General features: G+C 42.6%; 4 protein-coding genes across 5 annotated transcripts; all 4 read left to right on the forward strand.

The window, feature by feature from the left end:
- prps1b (phosphoribosyl pyrophosphate synthetase 1B) lies at positions 1–4,073 on the forward strand. 2 transcript variants are annotated; one of them, XM_069170419.1, is made up of 7 exons: positions 1–273; positions 712–901; positions 1,605–1,703; positions 1,920–2,044; positions 2,228–2,401; positions 2,594–2,753; positions 2,982–4,073. In XM_069170419.1, exons 1-7 carry the CDS (start codon positions 152–154, stop codon positions 3,072–3,074), a joined length of 963 nt encoding a protein of 320 aa, XP_069026520.1. In that variant the 5' UTR covers positions 1–151; the 3' UTR covers positions 3,075–4,073. The 2 variants fall into 2 exon arrangements, with proteins under 2 accessions (XP_069026520.1, XP_069026521.1); XM_069170420.1 differs by having other exon boundaries at positions 712–895.
- Positions 4,074–4,738: 665 nt separating this feature from the next.
- LOC138211693 (solute carrier family 25 member 53-like) lies at positions 4,739–7,457 on the forward strand. The gene is made up of 2 exons (XM_069171752.1): positions 4,739–4,951; positions 5,105–7,457. The coding sequence occupies exon 2, from the start codon at positions 5,106–5,108 to the stop codon at positions 5,976–5,978; it is 873 nt and encodes a 290-aa protein (XP_069027853.1). The 5' UTR covers positions 4,739–4,951; position 5,105; the 3' UTR covers positions 5,979–7,457.
- A 346-nt stretch (positions 7,458–7,803) lies between these two features.
- tmsb1 (thymosin beta 1) lies at positions 7,804–10,760 on the forward strand. The gene is made up of 3 exons (XM_069171751.1): positions 7,804–7,913; positions 9,026–9,140; positions 10,313–10,760. Exons 2-3 carry the CDS (start codon positions 9,038–9,040, stop codon positions 10,369–10,371), a joined length of 162 nt encoding a protein of 53 aa, XP_069027852.1. The 5' UTR covers positions 7,804–7,913; positions 9,026–9,037; the 3' UTR covers positions 10,372–10,760.
- A 2,506-nt stretch (positions 10,761–13,266) lies between these two features.
- LOC138211190 (SLAIN motif-containing protein-like) lies at positions 13,267–24,162 on the forward strand. The gene is made up of 9 exons (XM_069170908.1): positions 13,267–13,420; positions 14,005–14,654; positions 17,759–17,895; positions 18,689–18,817; positions 20,992–21,132; positions 21,356–21,685; positions 21,826–21,969; positions 22,539–22,836; positions 22,940–24,162. Exons 2-9 carry the CDS (start codon positions 14,014–14,016, stop codon positions 22,992–22,994), a joined length of 1,875 nt encoding a protein of 624 aa, XP_069027009.1. The 5' UTR covers positions 13,267–13,420; positions 14,005–14,013; the 3' UTR covers positions 22,995–24,162.
- Positions 24,163–24,312: the final 150 nt, after the last annotated feature.

The following is a 24,312-nucleotide window of genomic DNA, read 5'->3' on the forward strand; positions in this document are numbered from 1 at the left end:
ATGGTGGATAGGTAGGGGAACACACTAAAGCGCGGTAAGAGTAGCTCATCAACTGTTGGTTGATTTCCGGTCGTTATCTTGGACTCTCCGTACCCTTTGACTCGACAGCTGCAGCCCGCGTGGACTTAACGAGGCCCTGGACCACCACAAAATGCCGAATATCAAAATATTTAGCGGGAGCTCCCATCCGGACCTGTCTCAGAAGATAGCAGACCGCCTGGGTCTGGAACTGGGGAAGGTTGTGACGAAAAAATTTAGCAACCAAGAAACGTGGTGAGTTGTTTGCCCTCTGTTGGCGACTTTAAAGAAGCTTGTAACCACGGGCGCAACGCAAATGTGCCCGAGCGACATGTATTAATGTGAAACGTGGTTTCGCGGTGACGGTGAATGACTGGGAACTTGTAGTCCACGCGTGGCTCACAACTCAAGCTAGCTGGTCAACAACCTGGCCCATAATTATCACCAAAAAAAAAAAAAAAAAAAAAAAAAAATGCCACCGCAGCTGCTTCAAACTAGGATTGCAAAGTTATAACGCAGACCATCCTGACGCGGTCGTTTTCTGACTCCTCGTGTATCCTCCCATTTAACCCTTGTTCTGGTCACATCACACCTAGTCACAAGGCATTGTTTACTCTGTCTCATCTATCTCCTGCCTGCCGTCACGATGCCTCTAAAGTGCTTGTTTGTCTTGTCGCCTCTCTCCTCTCCCAGTGTGGAGATCGGGGAAAGTGTACGTGGGGAAGACGTGTACATTGTGCAGAGTGGCTGTGGGGAGATCAATGACAATCTGATGGAGCTGCTGATCATGATCAACGCCTGCAAGATTGCCTCGGCCTCCAGGGTCAGCGCTGTCATCCCCTGCTTTCCCTACGCTCGGCAAGACAAGAAGGACAAGGTGGGGGTGAGGGATATCCGTCTACTTACTTCTGTCATGCCATTTGCCGTCTAGCATCATGACAAGAAGCTTGCAGCCATTGTCCATCAGCAGCCACTCTCCAACGCATATTTACTTTCTCTTTTTGTTTGCTTTCCTTTCCCTCTTCTGTGTGCTTTGCTGAAATAACTGAAGCTCCAATATCAGTCTTTCTTGTGTAGCCATTCGCTTGTTATTTACTCTCATTTCAACATTTCAATCATATTTGCATGAATGGAATTTGTTGCACTTTGATCTCCTAAAATATAATTGTGTGTTAAATACACTGTTATTACCCAAGACTATGCAGTATCCAGGTCGGCAGTTGGGCCAAAGTTATTCATTTTCAAGTTATTGGACTGTTTTAGCTTCAACAAAATAAAGGCCTCTTTTTGCTTTGTCATTTGATATATATATATATATATATATATATATATATATATATATATACACACACACACACACACATACACTGAGGACTTATTTTTTCATATATGTATTAAATAATTGAAAGTTTCAGTCATGTTTTATATGATCAGTAATAATGTTTAGAGTGAAAAACGTTTGTAATATTTGACTGGTATAATTTAGCTGAATTGCTAAGCTCTCAGTTAAGTGTTATTTTTAGAAATGAGCCATGCTTGTTATCACGCTTATTCCATGTGACTGAAGAGATCTGTTTTCATTTCAGAGCCGTGCTCCTATCTCTGCCAAGTTGGTGGCCAACATGTTGTCGGTGTCAGGCGCGGACCATATAATCACTATGGATTTGCATGCCTCACAGATCCAGGTGAGCAGAACAAAAGCAGACCTAAACAGACGTGCATCCCACTCACTGTCCTGCCATTACTCGATCCTTTGAATAATCTGTTTGATGTGTATTCAAAACAAATGGATAGATGGAGCACGTACATTAGAAATCTGACTTCCATTAACCTGCGTTTACATAAATGTCAACAAAAGCTCCTGTAACCCCTGTGCATATGTCTTTATTATCTTTTCCCAGGGTTTCTTTGACATCCCCGTTGATAACTTGTATGCAGAACCGGCTGTGCTGAAATGGATCAAGGAGAACATCCCTGAATGGAAAAACTGCATCATCGTCTCACCTGATGCAGGAGGAGCCAAGAGGTATGCTGCTTGTCACAGGCCTTCGACCCTTGAGCGTAGCTTTGCCTCACTGTATCTCTTCTTTACTTTACATGAATCTTTTTGATGACTTCTCTGACAGGGCTGTAATTTTGCATCCACAAATAATTTTTGTAAATGCATATAAGCTTTAACTTATGCACCTTTTTACTTTTCCATTTGCAGGGTCACCTCAATAGCGGACAGGCTGAATGTGGACTTTGCTCTTATTCACAAGGAGAGGAAAAAGGCAAACGAGGTGGACCGTATGGTTCTCGTCGGAGATGTGACGGACCGGGTAGCCATTCTAGTGGATGACATGGCTGACACGTGTGGCACAGTCTGCCATGCTGCTGACAAGTAAGGCCCTTTTATTGACCTTTTGGAATTAATACATTTGAAACTTTACCATATAACAAAAGACACAGGCAGGTGGGCTAAAGTGTCATAACACAAAGAAATGATTACTGAATTCCACACCAAGACCTCTGTTACCAGATATATTCAGTCATGTGGAGACTTCTAATGCATTTTGCTGTTTTTCTCCTCTAGACTAATTTCTGCTGGTGCCACTAAGGTGTATGCCATCCTAACCCATGGCATCTTTTCTGGTCCTGCTATCTCGCGCATCAACAATGCCTGTTTTGAAGCTGTGGTGGTCACCAATACAATCCCTCAGGAGGAGAAGATGAAGCATTGTCCCAAAATACAGGTCAGGTGGCACTATCAGTGTCTTAACACATTTGCCAGAGCCAGAATATTTGTTGAAAATACAGAATGATGATATAAAATATCGGTATTTAAAAATAAAGAAGCAAATTCTCAGTATGAGATGTGTATGTCTTTGGGAAGCTGGTAGTTTGAATGATAAATGACTCGCAAGTGATCACTTTTTCTGTCTGTAACTATCCGTAACAATTTATTCTTAATCTGCCCCCAGGTTATTGACATCTCCATGATCCTCGCAGAGGCCATCCGTAGAACTCACAATGGAGAGTCCGTGTCGTACCTGTTCAGCCATGTTCCCTTGTAACAAATGAGATCCACCATCCACCGTGTGCTATTAACACCAAATAAGAAAAGAGGGAATTCCCCAATCCAAACATTAACAAAGATGATAATTAATGTTGGAAAAAAGAAAATGAATGAACTTTCTGTCTGTTACTAATGCTGACCCCACCTCACTTGAGTCCCTTCATGCGGTGTCCTTTCATGTCAAGGGCACCAAAGCAATCGCAAGCTACCAATTTAGGCTGGCGTATTTATTGTATATGGATAAATATGTATTTATCCACTGTGAACTTTGTCCTTCTTTCATCACATTTAGATACAGAGTTTCTCCTGACCATTTTACCCCTCCAGAAATAATTTCAGTCTGTTGAGCTTATATAAATTTCCCTGGCAGGGTCCAGTGGTCAGGAGAAGCATCTGGCATATAAAGCTGTTACAGTGCTTTTTTGTTACAATGAACGAGTGTAGTTTATCATGTTGCTGTTGTATTCTCTGCTGTTTGAGAGATTATAATGAATGAAGTGAATGTGTATTGAGCTAGTTTACAGTGCCACTGAAGCTCCACTCAACCAAGAGTGCCTCAACAGTCTGAAATGAAATGATGTTTTTTCCTCCAGTCCTGTTTCCCTCCCTCCCGTTGTGCTGTTTGTTTTCTTACTGGATGATGAGCTTACATGTGTCTTGGCAGGCTGTAAACAATATTTTAGGGTGTTTCTTTCAACTCTTGAGGTGCCCTCATTGAGTGGGGTTTGCCCAGTGTTTACCCCTCAAAGGTCTCCGGTGAAGATCTTTCTATAGAAAAGCTGTTGGGTTTTTAGCTTGGGGTCTCTGCAGGCTGGAGCTTCCTTCAGAAATGATCACCTGCTCATTTTATTTTTCTTTCCTTTTGTATGTTTGGAGGAAAGATTTGTCATTAATGTGCATAATCCAAACCTTGGTGTTTTATTTTTTCAGTAGGATGAATGCCCCAGTTATTTGAGGATGCATTCTTAATAAAACTAAATATGTGTAAAATCTTGAACATTGTGCTTTTATTTCTGGTTTCTGGTTCGGTTTAACTTTTGCAAACTATTAAAGCTACATACAACTAGGATTACAAGATACATGTTTTTGTTTGTTTGTTTTTATTGTAGCAGGAAAAATAAACAATACTTTTAATTGCATTAGATACATTACACCTTTAGTCCCTTGGTGGAGGCCACAAAAGATGGGATGTCCTCCTGAGAATGTTCCTTTTTTAAATGACCTGGAGAACTTTATCTACAATTAGAAACCCTTCATTTAGATTTTAAAAAGATTAAATAAGTTAATACAAATAAAATGATTCTTTATTTTACTACCAGATTTGAACTAGCAATGCATAGACCGGTTGAAACAGGATCATATTTGGAAGGAAAAATAAACGTAGTCCTCACAGTTGGGATTAGTTTACATTCTCACATTAAACTCGTGACCCTTAACTGCTTCTTTAATAACGACGTAAGCAAAGTGAGAAAAAAATATAGTTTGTCACTTAATAATCTGGAGAAAATACGCCTAAGAAAAACATTCTCACGTTTTTATCCGAAGAACGGGAAGGCTTTGATTGACAGACGGTGCAACCAATCCCCGACGACGTGACGTAAAGTCAGTCGTGACCAATGCTTATTCTCGACGAAGTGGGCTCATCAGAAACGGGCAGATAGATGCTGCTCAGTCCATCTTCTCTAGCACCGCTGCATATCGCCGACCCCACAGACATCCGCCGTAACCCGATTAAATACAAATCCTCTCCACGTGCAGTATTGAAATAGGATTAGACGCATGTGCTGCCTTCAACTTTCTGCAATGAACCGCGAAAAATAGTCTCCACCTTGAACGTTTTTTTAATTTTGCTTTCATTTTCTGAGATCTGATAAGGTAAGTAAATGTTTCTGATCACACACTATAAATTAAGTTAGTGTCTTTGGCTGTGGTTTTCCACCCTGTGATCTTTGTTTCATTCCTTGATAACCTGTCTTGGGTCAGTGCAAGCCTGACATGATTTGTAATTGAATTTTTCTTTGCTTTAAGAATGACAGGAAGTCCTGCCCGTAAACAAGATGAAGCGGGTGTTGGGGATCAAGTGTTTCGTTTCCAGAGCTATTTGCATGGAGGGATCTCGAGCTTGCTGTCCACCCTTCCTACGCTCATCGTCTTCCCTGTCTATAAGACTGTTTTCCGTCAACAAATCCACAACTCCTCAGTTCGCCAGGCAGTGGGACAGCTCTTCAAAGAGGGACCTGTAAAGCTCTACAGGGGTGTGGCTCCCCCATTACTGATGAGGACCCTGAATGGCACACTGCTCTTTGGCCTCCAGGACACACTCTTCAACCAACTCGCCCCATCATCTCAACATGTTATCTCTGCCTCTGCTCTGGCTGGGTTCGGTGCAGGTATGGTTGAAGCTTTGTTTTTCACTCCCTTTGAGCGCATTCAGAATGTGTTGCAGAACAGCCAAAATGATCGTCATCTGCCTTCCTTGAAGGGTGTTCTTGCGAGGCTGAATTCACAGAGGATAGCTTCAGGCTACTACAGAGCCTTCCTGCCCATCATGGTCCGCAACACCCTCGGCAGCGCCCTTTACTTTGGCCTGAAGGGGCCCATGTATGCTGTTATGGCAGGGCAGGGGCTCTCTCCAGTGACCTCCTCTTTCCTCACGGGTACACTGACGTCCATGGCAATCAGCTTGGGTCTTTACCCGCTGTCTGTGCTTGTTGCAAACATGCAGGCACAGGTCGGAGGGAAGGAGAAAGGAGCCGCGGCCTGTTGGAAGATGCTGTGGAAATCTCGGCACAGGAGTTTGGCTCTGCTGTACCGAGGAGGTTCGCTGGTTATTCTGAGATCGTGCATCACATGGGGTATCAACACTGCTATATATGACAGGCAGGAGAAGCGATCAGGCTAAAGAGACACCGACACACGATGGTGTGACGAGATTACGTTGACTTTTTGGCATTTTATGCGTTATATTCTTTTACCAACTATGCTACTCTTTCAGTGCACATTTGTCTGCAAAAAAGATATCATCCCCATTTTGTGCAGGTGCCCTCTTTTCAAGCTGTTTTCACTGCAGACATTTTGACTTATCATAGTAGGAAAAGCACTGGTGTTTCTGATGTGTGCCAATGAGCCATTGTGAGCAAATCGAGTACCCTGGAACTATATCAGCTAAATGGAATTAAGACATTATTCAATTCATTATCTACACCTGAGTTTCTCCACTCTTATACACCAAAATGTCTTCAGTGAAAGAAAATGTATTAAACAGTGCATCAGTGCAGTCATAGGGACATGATCCATCACCTGGTTCAAACCAACAAAGTGCCAATTTTATATGTCAAACTGCACTAGTAAGTTGACAACACAACAGCCAATATTTGAACCCTGGTGTCTGAGGTGCAGGGTGTCAACCTTTTATAGTTTTAGAAGATAACTTCCTTTTTGTCTTTAAAGTCATTTTGCACGTTACAGGAAGTTTGACTTAGCCACAGAAAACCGCTCCACAGTATCACTGTGATAAAATACACATGTTATGTGTACAGCCACACAGTAGTAAACTGACCTCTGTTTGTTGCATCACCATGCACTGGCCAAGCCTACTTAGGAAAGTGCAAACTTCAGGTTTTGGGGTATTTTGTGTTTATTTCTACCTTAATAGCATTTCTGTTTTTGAAACATTGCTTTAAACAGTATTTTGTAGCGGAGTTGTGTTGCAGGGCTTTGTGGTTTTGTATAATACGCTGTGGGAGTATACAGTATCAATCTCAGGTAGACTTTTTGACAATGGTTTGTTTTCTCAGGACTGTTGATTTCAAATGATGAGCCAGTTGATTTTTACTCCAGGATACCTGTTGCTGTTGTACCTTCATTTCTTAATCTTTTTAATACAGATTTTGCCATAGTATTTCTATGCTTTTGTTGCTGATATTTAATTGTTGTTCTGGACATTTAAAGCAACTGTATGTATTTTGTGTTATTAACACACCACTGGCCTTTTTAAACCTTTAATTGTCATTTATTTTTAAATGTTGTTTTCTAAATGTTAAACTCTATCTGATCCATCTGCTGTTTACGTAGCTGAACTATTTCCTTCTGTGCAAATCTCAGTTAAGTGCCATAGTAGATAGACCTCACAATGCAGGTTGAATGAATCAGAAATGTAACTGTTTTACAGCACTGTGGTACTGTCAACCAATTCATTACCAACATTATCAAGTGAGTTTATTTACAGTGTAGATCAATAAACTAATAAACCATGGATCCATTTTAATGTGAAAAAACAGTATATTGCCTGTATACTGAATAATGTAATGGTTATTGCTGAAGGTTATTTACAGATTTATTTGTTTTACAATGTGCATTAATAAATTTATCTTATCAGTCATACATGGTCAGTGTTTCATTTTGTACTTGCCGTTTTAATACTACGTACTTCATACATAATGGTTTGTCCAGTAGATGGTACTGTGTTAAAAATAAACACATGAAATCATCCCTACCAACCATGACAGGAGCTCGGTGCTCTGATCAGCCACAATGGCCGCTCATTCATTTCACCAGCAGGTACAAGGAGGGACAAATGATTTCACCACTGCATGACAAGAACTTTGTCCAAAGAGCAGTCTGTGATGTTACAGGGGAGGGCGGCGAGACACCAAGCGTGTCCAATTAAAATTCTTCCTCCGAGCTTTGGGAGCCAATGAGAAGGCAGAGCATCAGTGTCCATGTTGGCGTGCAGAAGGGCGTATTGTGTCTATGTAAACCGTTGGCTTTGCACGGTTAATACACAGGCGCATCTTACCTGTGAAAGACAAGCCTCACCGCGCAGCCCTGCACCCAGGTAAAGTGTTCTCAATTGTATCTCTTTATCAGCTGATGCACTCAAAGGTGCATTTATCATGGCAGTGAATTGTAATGTAAACACAATTTTTTTTTTTTTTTTTAAATTATTCCTATGCAGCAAAGGCTCATAATTGCTATGCAACCTTTTGCTGTAGGCCATAAAGCCATGCCAGTACAGTAGCAACTGTAGGCTGATTACTCCTTTACGCCGCAGCGAGCGTGGATAGGTTGTAGATACCTGCTCCGCACGCAAACTGCTCTGCATGTGGGACTGTTTGGATACTACGAGCTAACTTGCTCTGTACATGGCCGTGATTAATATTTGTATCTGTCACATTCGTACTGTGATGTTAAACACGTAATAAGCAGCCTTCATCCTGTGTAGTCCTCAGAAACGCAGATCTGTAGGTGTGGACCGTGAGAAACTGTACCAGGCACTGCCCACATTACTCCACAATGAATTCCCCTCATGCTGCAGTATCATATTGTAATCTAATGTTCCTGTTTTTTACATAGTTTTCTATATTGTTGCAAGGCTATATATTATAGCATTATGTAGGCTGTTTTTTGGTTGTTTTTTCTTACATAAGGGCCTATTTGTTGTTTCTATTTTTAGGTTCAATAAAGTATATCTGTTTCTGATAAATAGTGTATGGAAAAGATAAAAAAAAAAAAAAAGGGAAGTTGTTTTGCATTTTGAAAATGTGCTTTGTTGGCCCTGGTGCACAATCAGTATTTTCCCGATTACTGTCCTTGCATAAATGCAAATCGGTGTACAAGTACAGCATGTTTCCTTTTTATCAGGTCTCACGTGTGGCTCTGAATACCTGTAAATAACTGCAGTGTAACATGACATCACATTAGAGCTGTTTGTTCATTGTAGGGATGTGGGTTATGAAGTATGTTATTTGTTGTGACTGGCTTGCAGAACTCCAAAGTTCCGCTCAGTACTGTCTTGTTTGCAGCTTTATAACCTGTGTGGACATGTACTGCAGACAGCATGTTATCATGTCAATCAGATCATAAATTGTGGTAATGCTCTCATTTCAAGATCCAAGTGTTGATTAGGATCATCATTTCTGCTCTCTCTCACCACCTTCTCTCCATTAGACCTCTTCCAAAATGGGCGACAGCAACCCAGTCACTGATGAAGTGCCGAAGTTTAACAAGCAAAGTCTAAGGAAGACTAACACACAAGAAAAGACCTATTTCCCAACCAAGGAGGGTATGTATTTAAGACAAAAGAGGTTTGTCTCATTCGCTTTTGTTTCACATGTAAACTTTTCCTTTGCTCTTTGGTGGTTCAACTCGTCCCTGCCTATCTTTATGAAAAGCAACTGCAAACATTGCATCATTTAGTAACTGGAGCTACGCACCCAACGGCCTGAGAGCAAGTTCTTGTTCAACCTCTTCTTATTAAAACAACACATAACTCCACCTATCTGTACTTATCAAAAGATCTCTCCATCTTTACAAGATAAATCAAGAGGCTACAATGAGCAGATGGAGCTTCCTGCTATCTACCACTGTGGGGAAAAAAAATAACTAACTGTAGCAGCTTGATAGAGCAATGAAGTTGAGACCCAGGTGATAAACTGTACAGTATAAAAGCCTCACTCCAGATCTGGTGCAACATGAAGCAGCAACAGGAAAAGGGGAGTTAAATTGTGTCAGAATGCTCATCCTTTCCCTCCAGAGGCTCAGCAGCTCCCTGCTGTCTGACTCCTGCTCTTTCTTAATCTGAATGCAGCCCTCACTTGGATGTCAGTGAGGAGGCAGAGAAGCAGGTGGGACTGTTGGTGCATGTTTGCTTTAAATGAGCTTCAAACTGTGACATTTCACAGGAGAGCTCTGCTATGTTGCAGTGAAAAAGAGGAGCATGTTTTACACAGTGTGTCTGTCTGTCTGTCTGTCTGTCTGTGTGTCTGTGTCCGTGTCCATGTGTCACTTTGGGAAAAGGCAGGGTATACCCTGGAGAGGTAGCAAGTCTATCACAGGCCCAACACAGAAACAAACAACAATCACACCTATGGGCAAGTTGTGGAATCCCCAACAAACCTGACGTGCATTTCTTTGGATGGTGGGAGGAAGCCAAAGTACCCAGAGAGCCCGCAGGCACAGGGACAACATGCACACTCCACACAGAAAGACCCAAGCCTGGGATCAAACCCGAAACCTTTTCGATGTGGGGCAACACTGCAAACCACTGCACTGTTGTGCAATTGTCCCTTGTGTCCTTGTGTGGAGTTGTCAAAATCTGAGAAAACAACCCTTGTAACGTCATAAAGCTTACATAAAGCTTATTCATCACTTAAAACTGATGAATATGGAATGATGACCTTCACCTGTATAAGGATGACCCCATCTCTTGTCTCTGACTCTTTTGCATTCACACAGAAATTGAAGAGGAGAAGAAAGCCATGGAGGACGAGAAGAAAGCCATGAAGGAGAAGTAACTGAGACGCACCTGCCATGATTCCTCTCCTTCAGTCCTGCTCTGCCACCTGCTCGTCTTCCAGATTAGGCGTCCTGTCCATCATGTCCACCTCTGCCTCTGTTTTCTTTGTAACCATGTGTGATTAGAAATGGTGTTTGGGTCGATGCTATGGGGAACGATCTGTCTGTGATTCCAAGTAAATAAATGCAACGGATTACTGTGCTTTACCATGTAGTTTAGAAAGTATTGAATAGAGCAAGATAAAGATTCTATTAATGGAAATCCATCAAAAATATTGCAGTTAATAATACCATTTGTATGCCTTTAAATGGTGCCATTCAGGAAATGTTATGAAAAATAACAAAAGATGATATTTTTGTTTTAATAAAAATCAATGTGTCAAAAATGTTTTACTTCAGTTGCTGAAAGTGTCCATTGTGATAAACTGTCCTGCCACACCATCTTGTTTGTTTAAAATTTAAGTTAATTGAGCAGATTTGATAAGAACGTTATTGTCACTGTAAGATAGATATTGTCAAAATAACTGTCAGCCATGGGTGGCGAATGGAAATTTTGCATTTAATGTTTCGTTATACATTGAAGCTCAGTAATCAGAACATGTCTTCTATTGGTCCTCCCTAGACCTCCGGCTAGATGTAACATTGCTGCTTCAGTACTCAGCAAGGAAAGTCAGGGGAGTTTAAAAACATTGGATGATCAGAGTGACTGAGATCTTTGTTTGTATAGCTCTGCAGCCACATGAATTGATTAATAAGTAATTTCAGTCTTATGGCAGAATATGAAATTTCAAAGCAAACAAAACTGAACAAAAATATACATTATTTTAAGTCATCTATTGAAGTTACACATTTTCAATATTAGAAAGCACAAGGTTTGAGGTCAAATTGATGGTCATTGTTATTCTCTATACGCAGAACTGTGTATGAAGGGAAACAAATTCCAGTGTGTAATTATCTTGCATAACAAAGAAACATAACGAAGGAGCAAAAACATGGTCGAACATAGTCAGAAGCTGTTGACTTTACTTGCAGAACAGATTTACATGTTTTACCAGCATAGACAAAGGTGATCTTATTGTCAAAATATTTATCGACACTCTCTTACTACTTGATAATTTTATAACTAAAATAAGGTCCAAAATTAAACTCCATCACATTATTTAACCAGATCTTTATTTAGCAATAATGAAACAATGATTTCAGTTTGTTGGAGTGCATATTCAGTCTGCCCTACCCATTTGTTAATGATAAAATGAATCTCACTCATCCAGTAAAAAACCTCTATTTACAACAGGTCTATGCCTGCAGAGAGAATGACTCAGTTGGTCAGCTGCAGGTACAACACATTCCAGGTTGTAAACAACAATTAGAAGTTGAATTTTAATATATCAATTTAGCATCCACACACAGGGACCTCTAGTTACTAATTGCATGTCAAGTATAGAAAAGTAACACTCCTTCTTTGTACTGTGTTGCTTTTAAGGTGCTTTTGGAAAGCCTGTGTTGAAGGTGAAATGCATGAGTGACTGGGTATACAGTTTTCTCTCAGGCGATGTGTGTGGATTGCTTGAGAGAGTGCAGGCAGTGTTTTTTCCATGACAAGTCTGCTGAGACATGCTCATGCTACAGCATGACAATTACCTGATACCAAAGGCTTTATACTACCTAACTGGGTTTGGTTAGTTACCAAAATCATAAGGAGTTATGCAGATTTACAGTTTCCCTTCTGTTGTTGGGAAGCCCATTTAAGGTAATGATAAATAAATTACTTGAAAAAAAAACAACATCATATGCATGTTTTCTTTTTCAATGATCTTTTCAGGATCGGGCTTGTCTGTGTGGTATATGACAACAGACTACAGCACCACATCAAACAGAACACGAAAACACAACTAATTTATCAAACATATAAACAGACACTCAATGAACTGCTAAAACTTTCACTTGTTTTTGTGACAAAGATGCTATTCTTGTCTTTTGCCAAACAAGTTATACAGGTTCCTTTGGGAACACTAATGCTTCCTTATCTTCACCTTGTCCCCTAATAATAGGTAGAAATAAAGTAGACGTGACCTCTACTTTGTGTATCTCAACCTATCTGCCCATCTGCTGTATAGCTTACAGGCAATGAAGACAAAGTTAAGATAATAGCAAAACAACCACTGTGTAAACTACAGTTTGCAAAGACTTAATATTATTTTGCTAATCTTAACATCATTAACACATTTGATATATTCATATAAAAACTCAACCTCACTATCTGGCAGTTTTTTTATGCACAGATACAGTGAAGTCAAACATTGTTAATAAGCGTTCATGACTAGATTGTGTTCCACTCAGGATTTCTGGACCCCCTGTAGGTCCCATGCAGTTGTGTGAACTCCTGGGATCATGATTACCCTCCAATGGGTGACATACCTCTGACTATATCCAAATTCTGATATTCATTATAGATAGTCCAGTTTGTAATCTATTTTCTCTTTCTTTTGTAAAGCTTAAAAGTTTCAATCAAACCAAAAACATTTTGTCGGTTAACTCAAGTCATAATAGGATATATAACCTTGTTCTCTACTGCAGTTAAATAGAATATCAATAGACATCTGAAAAAGTCAACAGCACTTCTTCATTCAAACTATCTGTTTATATGTGGAAAAAAAATTACTGTCATTTCTCACTGCAGTTAGTCATGGCGCAAACATATTTGTTGGGTTTCCTACTTTCAAGCGACACCCCGTGGTTACTATATATACATATATATATATATATATATATATATATATATATATATTACAAAAAGATGTTGTTGCAGTACCACGTCTCCGCACAGGGGGGCGCTAAATGACAGGGAAAAACCCAGAGGGGGAGGGGCGAGCGGCGAGCGCCGCTGCAGGTCTGCTCACTGGGCTAACTAAGGTCCATCATCGAGCTAGTTAGCAGAGCGGTGTGGTGGACGCTGGTACTGATGCAGCAAGACGACATGGGTCACTAGCTGGTGACGGAGTCATCCCGGAGCCTGGACAATCACGACCGAGCCACGGGCCGTTTCAGGTGGTTGTAATTAGCTTCTCCATTCATGCTGGTGCACCGGGGGGGGAGTTTGAGCTGCGAGCGGCGGGCCGGCTCAGGTCATCAGCTCGCTGAGGGGAAAAAAAAAAAACAACGGCTCAATCACCGGCGCGGTTGTTTTTGTTGATTGCACGCGTAGCCAGCGACCATTAGCGAGCTATACTAGTCACGTTTGTCTCGATATAACTGCGTCGCTGCGGGTTTGTGGGCTCGGTGGCAGGTTTCACGATGCACAAGTGAAGCTAATTGTGCAACTGTAACTGCAGCTGCGGGGTCAACAGGCTATCGACGGGGGAAAAAAGAAAAAAAAGTGTTTGGCGTCATGTAAATAAGTGAACGTTAGTTTTAATTGTCTCCCGCGAGCTGGCGTGCTTCCGTTTTTTTTTTTGTTGCCGACAGATTTGAATGTAGTTGAAGTAATGAGAGGATGCTGACATGTGTGTTTTGGTTGGTTGAACAGTGCTGATCTGTTGTTGTGTTGCCAGTTAACTTGTCCTCATTCAACTGTCTCATGGTGGGTTGAGTGTTTCCTGCGCATGTGCCGTAACCACTGTTTGCTCCTACAGAGTGGCAGCATGGTGGTCCCGGACAGTGCCAGCGTGGTCCCCCAGCCTGAAAATGGAAGTGCCGCCGGCCTCACGGAGAGCTCCGAGCCCGGGTGCGAGGAAGAGGTAGGAGAGGGGGGTCAAGACCTGGCAGAGGTGGAGCTGGAGGAGGTCCGGAAGCTGCAGGAGCTGGTGCGCAGATTGGAGGTCCAGAATGAGTCCCTGCGAAACAGAGGAAGCAAGACCGTCATCCACAGAGGAGCGAACAGCAACCTGGCTGCTGTCAACTTCAACGAGAGGCTGACTTGTGACGGGGTGACCAACTCCCACCTCAGGTTGGAGGACAGTGGTGAGCTGAGCGGCACAGACTTGAAGCTGTCGCCGCCTCAGGACAGCAGCAGCGGTGAGGAGATGTCCCCTTTGCCTGTGGCCAACAGGCTGGAGGAGGAGGAGGATCGGGGTCCATGTGGGGGCTTTCTAAGGTTGACCTGCAGCAACGGAGCAGGACAGTCTGAGGGGCAAAGCCAGACACCAGAGAGCCCCTCTCAGGAAAGTTACGAGTCGGAGACCCTTGCAGAGAGCGACTCCGGGGTGGAGCAAACCGCACTGGATGAAGTGGATGTCCTAGATTTGGAGGATGAGTGTGCAGAAGTAGAGGACGAGGACAGTTGGTATGTCTTCTTATCTGCACTACCTGTCTCTGGTCTCTAGTTCTGCTTTGATCCCACCTGTTTGGGTTATTCAGAATCTATTTCTGTCTTTACCGGTGCTGCTCAACATTTGCAGATTAGACAAGTGGTGTTCACACAATGCGGCAGTGCACAGACGTTGCTACCTTCGTGGGACGTTTCCTGTTATGCTTTTGCTTATGTTAACCTCTGATTTTAATGTGTGTTACTCCCCCACGGGCCTGTGACATTATAGCATTAGGTTATTCAGATTTAAAATTAGACTCATTGCTGAGCTGACGCATTAACTGCCTTTTTTCCTCTTCCACACAAGCAAAGTGTGTTTTCTTGAACTTTAAAAGCGCTGCTTGATAATGGCAGTGACATTTCAAACACCAGTTCTGAGGATTTTCTGTAACCTGGGGAGGAAAATATGATGTTGGTAATTGAGAAAAAAAAGGGGCAAAAAAAAGACGAGAAGACAGAGGAGTCTGTGTGGTTACTTTCATAAGCAGATAACTTGAAAAATTGAACAAGGAGTTGCTTTTTATTCCTCTTAAACTTGACCCTGAGTTCTCGGGCCAAGATAAACCACAGGTAGACGACCTGTTAGACAGGTTAAGGTGAAGACAAAGGAAGCAGCTGTTGAACTGAAGCATTAATAAATATGCTGCAGTCACAAGACGAGTTGTCAAGGCAGAGAAAAGCAGTTTCAGAAAATTATTATTATTATTATTATTGTTATTATTATTATTGACTTGACCTTACACAGATTTTCTGCCAAGCCTCGTTATACAATCTACTAAAGATCAACCAAGCTGTAAGTGCAGTAATGACACCCTGAATGAAGGTGATGTTGAAGCCTCTAAAAAGCCTGTCTTATTTTGAAATATGATGGACTTTGCTCATTTCTTCCAGTTTTAATTGTTTGCATGTAACTACCCCAAAGGAACAGTAACAGGGGATCAGCTACTACTCATCCATATTATTGTTATGCCACCAGTTAGAGTAGACATGATTGTGTATGCTGTACCGAAAAAACAAAACAGTTACCATATTGTGTTCCCAATGGCTACTTAAGCAGCTGAGCCGCGGAGCTTAACAGTCAGACCATTCATGAGTTATTTTCAGTTTGGTATCATTAGCCATACCGTATGTGCTTTGTGAGGTTATCATCGCCAAAACATGAAGTAATCCTAATAGCAACATAATCTGAACTGCCCCGGGCCGGACGCTGCCGCACGGCTAAACTGCTTTGGGTGGGATTGTAGAACATGTGATCTGAGCCCCTCCCTGTTGCCCCCCCCCCCCCCACCCCACCCCACCCCACCCCCCACTGTGCAACAGGGACTCTATTTATTGATAGTGCAAGAGAATAATTAGGCTCTTAATAGCACACATTTAAAGAAGTAGAGAAAGAAGACTGGAGCTCCACTTTTGTATTTCAGCCCGTATTTGTATTTCAACTCAATTCAAAACTGACATGTAAATGTCCAATGTGCTCTGCATTTGCGTCCATTTTTCTTCTCGGCTGTTTGTTTACATATGGAAATCTTATTCAGAAACTTTTCAGCTTAGCAAAATGCCATCTTGGGCCACTTTGATTCCACACAAAGACTCAGTTTTAAACCCCCTAACTTTTGCTCTTCACACAGTCGAGCAATATAATGTGTATTTTATAACAATAAACCTGAATCTGCGGTTGATTTATGTCGATGAGGCTCCGTGATGCCGCTGGATGAATGCAGATGACCCGGCTCAGCTTTAGAGGAAAAGAGCACACGTTTTTGTGAGAGTTACTTTCGGATAACAGTAAAAGATTGTTCCATCATCAGTGTTAACATTGTAGTGACTACTGTTTGCAAACCAGCAACCCCTAATGACATCCTGTAGGGTGAGTCTGTGTACTCTGGAATAATTGTAGGATTAAGCAGTAATCTGAATGTAGCGACGGTCAAAGACCTGCAGTAACAAAGTATAATCAGCCCAAAGCACAGGAGGGTTTGTGTAGAAAGTAAGAGGCTGTTTCCATTCGGCTACTTCTATCCGGACATATGCGACCTGGCTGTGATCAGCATAAGTGCAGGTGGAAACACCCCCCACCCCCACCCAACCCTCCTACACACACACACAGACACACTCCCCACTGAGAAGCTGTGCTCTCTGGCAGGATGTGTGACCTGAATATTGGTTTCTGTATTGTTGCTCATTCCAATGGGAGTTGGGTCCCTTTGTGTTGGCCCAATGGGAAGATGATTTGTGCTTGATTGGTGCAGAACCGGTCAGTCCGGGGCCTTTTGTGTGTCCAACTCAAAGGATCAGCTCGTGTTCAATCGCCAGTGCAATGCTTGTGGTGACTTAATGGTTGTTTGCTCTCCCTGGGACAACATTAGACACGTTACAGAGGGCGTAGAAGCTGCGGCTGCGTAACACCGTCGTAGGCAAACAGATTTGTCCTTTTTCTAGACGCTACTGAAGATGTTTCTTGCAGTGGTGCGTAATTCAAACGGATAGCAGGAATAAAAGATGCCATATTTTTGTTATCCACCATCAGCATCCCTGGTACACCACTTAAATCTGAAATTCTCTCTCCAGTCGGTCTTTGGACACGAATGGTTTTCACACATTTCATGAGGAGCCCGAGTTCTCATAAACAGTAGATGAGGCAAATGTGGATTAAGATTAGACCAGGACCAGGTGTAGGCTATAAGAAAGTTGTTCAAAGATGCAGCGCTTCCTTCATGGTATTTGATCACTCACTGTTTGGTTTTATTACGTCATTCAGTTCAAACAAAACAGCCTGCTTGTCTGTGTGCCGGGTGCGCTGCAGCACAGTGTTCAGGTGTTCATTCTGCCTGTGTTGAGTCTTATGCCATGCACATTTCTGAAACACATTCCTACACTACATGGCTCGCTCAGTGCTATTAAGTGCATACCTTGCACGCCAACTGTCCACACTAATCTGAAGCTTGTTCTAATTTTCATTTGTCTACTTAACAAGCACATTTAATAAGAAGCAGATAAAGCTTTGTTCTTTGGCTATACCTCAGTTTTCCATCTCTTTCACTTCCCTGGTTTAACAATAAGTTTGTGCTTTCTCCCTTTAGGTTATATGTGTCTCCTAAAAAACAAGTAGTAGATCCAGGCCCGGACTCTCCCCTGAAGTGGTGCCGGCAGGTCCTCGATCATCGCAGCCCGGAGACAGAAATAGCTTGTCGGACCTTGATCAGCCGCTTGGACCAGTGTATGCATTTGAAACTCTTTCAATTATCTGAACCAAAGTAGTTATTGATCTGCCTTTTTATTCAGACCATATGCAAGCCCAAAGTTGAACAATCTTTCTTAATGCAAAGGAGCTTTTCTTTCCCTGTTTGAGAGATTCTAAACCAAAGTTCAGGCACCTAAATCAGCACATTCAATACTTGGATATGGTCTCTACTCCATTGTGTGAATGTGCTGCGGTCGTATTTACTGTTCACCCCTGCTGTGCATGTTCTGTCCTCAAGTTGTATGACAAAGCCTCAGTACTGTTGGTGGATGTGTATAGGCGTCTATGTGTGGACAGAAGTTTGCATCTGATCCAACAGACCTCATTCATTATGTATCCTCCTACATCCTGCACACTGCAGAACCTGAACAACAAAGCTATTCACACCAGGGCTGAATGTCATGAAGTCATAGGCTGGATTTCATTACCTTCCCCCTCTGGGGCATCTCTCCTTTGTTTTTTGTTTTTACCGGCAGCACCAGGCTATGAAACTACCTGGTGGCAAAAGAGCATGCTTCACTTAAAGTCCTGAAACTAGTGGGTTAGCAGTAAAGGTGCATGAAGCTTATTAGAAAAAGAAACACATCTGAATTGAAAACATTATATTTATATAGTAGGCTTGACAATATTGTGTCAAGTTGTTCTCATAACTTGTGTGTAATGATTTACAACGAACCTTCTATTACTCATAACATCACACTGTGTACATATTGGGCGGGGTGTATATTCCTCTCAGAATATCTGATCTCTCCTGTCCTGTCCCCTTCAGCGTCTCGATGGAGGAACATGTACAGCAGCCCGTCAGAGGCAGGCTCGGCAGGCGCGGCAGGCTCAGGCCTGATCTCTCCTGGGTACCACAAATCAACTAATAAATCCCTACTAACCTGTGGCAACTCAGGTATGGCATGACATTAACACACCGTGCTTCTCCTCCTCAATTTCCTCCTCAACACAAAAGTGGGAATAACGTCAGTTATTGTCAGGATGTGACTGACTGGTACATTTGAAGAACTACTCTGGCATTTTTGCACGATTTACCCTCTTTATCGTATACATGTACTGCACATTGCTACAAACCATTTTCCAAAACTTAATGTACATTTTGATTTGATTTTCTACCCCCTACCAGGTGACCTGTCATTTTATTATCTGACATTCACAGATGAATAAGGAAATATGACTTCCCCATACAGGTCAATGTGAAATTGGTAACTTATTGTATGACAAAGGTTGCTATTCCTCAGCCCACACACCTCCTCATGACAAACACTGATCTATAGCATTTGTCCAAGGTTTCAGCTACATCTCTGCACCAAGACAATAACGCAGGGAGCACTGACCAAACTTTCACATCTTTATGGCACCGACCGAATTGCTTCGATACGATCTAGTTCCAAAAAATGTGTTGTCACTGGGTACAAAATTTCTATACCATCCACACTACAGGTACATCCACACTTTTTGAAACCTTTACTACGTTTACGTGTGTTTTGCGAACACAGGCTCCACTTACTCTCTAGTGCTCTCAGAGTATTTTGGTGGCCTCCCCTACATAGATGAAATCACTTTGTTTTAGCTTTACTAAATTTTACTTGACAACACCTTATGTAATTTTTTTTGAAAAAATGTTTAGTCACATACCTGTCTTAAGTTGCACGCAGTACAGAAGGGGTCTCCAACCAGTAACTTGCGAGCTACTTGCAAGTATGTGTGCTTAATATCAATTTGTTATTGTCCACATAAAAGACGTTCCTTCAGCTGGTTTGGTGGAGCTCAGCTATGAATAAACGGAGCACACGGACTCTCATTTTGTAAAAGTAGCTCTCGGAGGAAAAAAGGTTGGCGACCCCTGCACTACAGTAACTGAGTCTCTGTGTACAATCAGCTAGTCGGTTAGGTACTGATATTAAAACCCATCCCTACATGTTGGTTATCTAAAAAAACAGACATGATATTCACTGTGACGACATTAAGCATTTTAACTTCTCTTTTCAAATTTGATCTTCATGTTGTGTTAAAATGAGGGGAAACCTGAGTGTGCCTGGTAGATAACACAAGTGTACTTTGGAAGATGGTCAGTAATTATGTAAAATGTATGTAATTTGTACATCAGGGGATAAAACCATTGGTATATTGAGCGTGTTTGGAAACACTAACCTGTGTGAAGTACACTGTATAATATTGGATCTTGACGTTGTGACAGTTGTTGTTAGTCACTCTACAATTGTTTGTTTCTCACAATATCTTGCAGGTCACTGTGCAACTGAGCAACAGTGCTCATTTTGTTTGGAAGACCTTTTAGATTACAAATCTTTGCATGAATTTGTAAATGCTTGGCTTGTGGGTGGTGATATTATCTAATCCCAGACTTTTTACATAACCAAATGCCGCTGGATGATGATGTTGTCTTTCATTTGTCTCTGTCTGCGTGTCAGGCCTGTGTCAGACAGACGTGCCTGGCAGGGCAACTTTGGTACAGATTTATCAGGGCATCGTCAGCAGACAAACCTCTCCAGAGTCATGCTGCTGAACAAAGCTGTAGTGAAGTCAGGGTGGAGATGCATGTTGATTTAAACATGCCAAAGTCCGACCGTAAATTCTTAAATATGGGCAGGGTCACTCTGAGGCCTTAAAATGCACATCCACCTGCTGAATATTAAATCCAAAGTTGTCCTGATGCAGGCAGTGAGTTATAACTCGCACACCACCAGCTACTTTTGAGGCTCACATCCAGGTTCTCGTTTTATTCTGGGCTACTATTGTTCTGAAAGCTAGTTATCACCCTGTGTTGAGTACAGTTCTGCCACCTTCATGGTGCACACTGAAGGAAAAACTGTCACTTTGTTTATAAAGAATATCATTGCGAAAGGTTTATTTCTGATCATTACAAATTGAACTCTGTGCAATATTCTGATAAGTACTTATGAGTGACTATGAAGGCGTAGTGGCATTGGTTGCTTCTTTATGGGGAGCGCTGCTGCTATAAATAACTTTCAGAAACTGTGGTCCCTCTTGTTGCTTTTTATTTGTGAGCTCCAGCTTGTTGTAACAGGGATCCCGCTGTGTTCACAGGTGTCACGAGCGTGCACTCAGCCCTGAGCTCCCAGTCCTCCATAGACAGTGAGCTCAGCACATCAGACGACTCCATCTCGATGGGTTATAAACTGCAGGACCTCACTGATGTCCAGATCATGGCTCGCCTGCAGGAAGAAAGTGAGTAGAGATGTCACATAATGTAAATGTCTTCGCTATTCACCGTTTATGGCAGCTGGACTAGCGTAGTTTCCTCGCTGCAAACATTTTCTTCCACTTCAAAGGGTTGAGATATTTTGACGGTCTTTTGAAGCCCTGCACAGTTTTCTGTGATTTTTAAATGTGCACGAGTCGTCGTGTATAACGCGTGTTTGCATGGCTCCCCGGATTTTTTTGGTGGCAGGTCTGAGGCAGGATTATGCCTCCAGCTCAGCGTCTGCGTCACGCCGCAGCTCCACAGCATCTCTGCAGTCCCTGCGCCGCGGCGGTACGTACAGCGACCAGGAGTTCGACACTTACAGCCTGGAGGACGAAGAGGATGAGTTTGGCTCCATGCCCCAGCGACGACATCGCTTCACCCCCTCGCCGTTAGGCTCACCACGGTGCCTCTCTCCCTCAACGTCCAACCACGGTCAGGAATACAGCAGCCGACTCGGGGCCCCGCGCTCAAGAGCACCCAGACGATCTCTGCAGGGCCCCAGTGCAGAGCTTCTCAAATTTGCGAAGAGCGAGGGTAGGCAGTAACCAGTAATAATCCAGCATTTTGGCCCGAGGTCAAGAAGATCACCGCGGAGATCACAGAGATTCTTGTGCAAAAGTTGTGCTGATATGTATTCTGTTGTGGTTGAATGCCTTGTATGTGTGTGGTTCCAGAGGAGTTGAGGCACAGCATGCCTAATCTGGCTCCCCGCACCAGCCTACGTTCCCTGGAGGCAGTCAGAAACAGCCGCAGCATGGAGGCTAACCTCCAGAGCTCTGGCAACCGCATGTCTCACCTGACTCACTCCCCCTCCACAGGTAACCCCGCCCTCCTCACCTGCTCCCCACCTCTCCACCGATATAACGACACCCGCATTTCCTCTCATATAGCCCCATGTCATTTTTATCCAACCACCTTTACCTCCTTTTAACCTCTGCGTATGTGTGAAATATTTTACCTCTAGCAGCGCAATAAAGCACTTTTTATTTTTAGGAATAGTTCTGCATCTTGAATGTCTTTAAAGGACATCGATGTAAAAAAGGCTTTCAGTGGTCTGATATACCAATGAAGATGTAACTTTGACAGTGCCGCACAAGTTATCATCTTTAACCAGCTCAGAAAATACGTGTCACAACTAATTAGATTCACAAAGCATCCCCAATTCTGCCCTCCTCCTTTCTCTCCTGAGATTCCCAGGTAATGTTCAGGTGACCCTCTTCTCACTTACCTGCTCCATGATTATTCCACTTCACCTTGATAATCCAGCGTTGCTCCGCCCAGGCTTGTCTACAACTCCTATATACCACAAATGGATTTCCCAACTTGTCTTAAAGAAGCAATCTGCGTTGAGACTCTGTCATACCACCGTGTCTCTCGTCCACTCCAGGTATTGCATGTAGTCGGCTGCGCGGCAATGGCCAGTCTCCTCTCTCCCTGCGGACTCCGGTCAAAGCCGTCAGTCCTGTGGTCTCCATGGCAGCTGGTCGTCAGCCGCCCAGAGGTTTACCTGTTATCCAAACGCCGCCTGCAGGAGGGGGCCGCAGGGTCCAGTCGCCAGGTTCCGCTAACGGAGGAGCCTTCGTACCCGGGAGGGCATCAACTGGGGGAGGAAGACCTGCAGTGGGGCGAGGTCAAGTGGTGCCGTCAGCCTCCACAAGAAGTAAACTTTCACACCCTCCCAGGAGGTGAGTGCTTACAAAGAAAGGTATTAAGGAATGGAGAGATGATAAAGAATGAGTCCTTTTGATAGCGGTACATTTGGATTGATACTTCCTATTTTCTTGACAGGTCTTTGGGCATGACTAAAATCTCAGATGAATCCTGGAAAGATGGCTGTTACTGAGTTCTCCCGGTGATGAAGGATGTTCACTGCTGCAACCCTCACCTGACCTCTCCCCATTACCTCTCGATACAAAGAACACAGCCACTGTGTCCACAACTGTGTCATACGACCTCTCGGTTCCCCCATTTCAGACTGGAGCGCTGGGCTGCACTGGATTTGTAGTTAATCTCTTTCCCTCGCATGAAACATTGTCAACCCACACAAAGAGAGAGGACGTGTAGGCAGACAAGAAGACACACATGCACACTCCACTTGTGATATGGACCAATTTGAGGCTTCCAGAAGAATTGTCAATTTTACTTATTTTTGTATGGTAATTGTGAGAAACTGCTGGAATAATAAGAGTTGTATTACTGTTCTGTTGGTCGAATTGATATGAAGACAATTTTAATGAAGATGTTGCTGGTTTGTTCCTTTTCTGTGTGAACTACTACTAAATGAAGGTGCTGAGTATTGCATGCTTGATTTTGTTGTTTTCCCTTAGCCCAATAAGCCTTTTCATCATTATCTAACTGCAATATGACAAATCTTCCACGTGTCCCACAAAGACCTGTGCAAATGTACGAATGTTTGAGTGGTTCATTCGTGAAATTATCTTTAGATTTGTGTTGTATTTGTGTTTTGCTATTTGCTTACACAGCAATGCAACTCCTGTAAACCACACTGCCCTTATGAATTATACAAAACTGGGAAAAAAAACAAAAAGGTTTGTGCCAAGGTGCATTACAGCTGCAACTCTTTAATTCCAGAAGTAATCTTGAGTCATTAAAGGTACTGTACTGAGTTTTCAAGGCATTTTTACTGCATATCTAGGGGTGGATTTGAGGTTTTACTTCTGGAAACCACTAATAAATAAAATGTTTATGCACAAAGGCCGTGTGCCTTAGTCAGCTATGCACCCTCATGAAGAGTGCCTCTGAAAAAAAAAAAACGAGGCGCTGTAATAAAAATGAATAAAAGAAAAAAAAAAAAAAAAAGACCCTGAAACTGTAATTGTATGTTTGTTTATTTTTATTTTTTTTAAATCCATGCATGCCAAGTCCAGTTTTTGTTTGCATCACAGGCTAATTAATCACACTTAGTATACAGTCCATCCCCAGCACAGCAGCAGGTACCATCACCAACTCGCGGGTATTTCCTGGGGTGCAGCCTCTTCTCAAACGAAAGCTCTCCGCTACTACCTCCACCCCCTTGTGACAAAAAAAAAAAAAAATGGCCTACAGGCCTCATGTGCGCGCAGCGTGCAAAAAAAAAAGCGCATTTATTATCTTTATTTTGTATTCGTCGTGTGTGTGTGTGTTGGATGTCTCAGAAGCAG

The sequence above is a fragment of the Embiotoca jacksoni genome, unplaced genomic scaffold (genome assembly GCF_022577435.1).
Source record: "Embiotoca jacksoni isolate LCO1_2020_lvr unplaced genomic scaffold, fEmbJac1.0.p SCAF_5, whole genome shotgun sequence".
NCBI classification, from domain to species: Eukaryota; Metazoa; Chordata; class Actinopteri; family Embiotocidae; genus Embiotoca; species Embiotoca jacksoni.

Excerpts from the sequence above, each read along its gene's own strand:
- prps1b (XM_069170419.1), top strand. The coding sequence starts at position 152 with ATGCCGAATATCAAAATATTTAGCGGGAGCTCCCATCCGGACCTGTCT. Across the intron at positions 274-711 it reads TTTAGCAACCAAGAAACGTG|TGTGGAGATCGGGGAAAGTG; the intron begins GTGAGTTGTTTG and ends CTCCTCTCCCAG. Across the intron at positions 2,754-2,981 it reads AGCATTGTCCCAAAATACAG|GTTATTGACATCTCCATGAT; the intron begins GTCAGGTGGCAC and ends ATCTGCCCCCAG.
- LOC138211693 (XM_069171752.1), top strand. The coding sequence starts at position 5,106 with ATGACAGGAAGTCCTGCCCGTAAACAAGATGAAGCGGGTGTTGGGGAT.
- tmsb1 (XM_069171751.1), top strand. The coding sequence starts at position 9,038 with ATGGGCGACAGCAACCCAGTCACTGATGAAGTGCCGAAGTTTAACAAG. Across the intron at positions 9,141-10,312 it reads CTATTTCCCAACCAAGGAGG|AAATTGAAGAGGAGAAGAAA; the intron begins GTATGTATTTAA and ends GCATTCACACAG.
- LOC138211190 (XM_069170908.1), top strand. The coding sequence starts at position 14,014 with ATGGTGGTCCCGGACAGTGCCAGCGTGGTCCCCCAGCCTGAAAATGGA. Across the intron at positions 18,818-20,991 it reads ACTAACCTGTGGCAACTCAG|GTGTCACGAGCGTGCACTCA; the intron begins GTATGGCATGAC and ends CTGTGTTCACAG. Across the intron at positions 22,837-22,939 it reads CTTTCACACCCTCCCAGGAG|GTCTTTGGGCATGACTAAAA; the intron begins GTGAGTGCTTAC and ends TTTTCTTGACAG.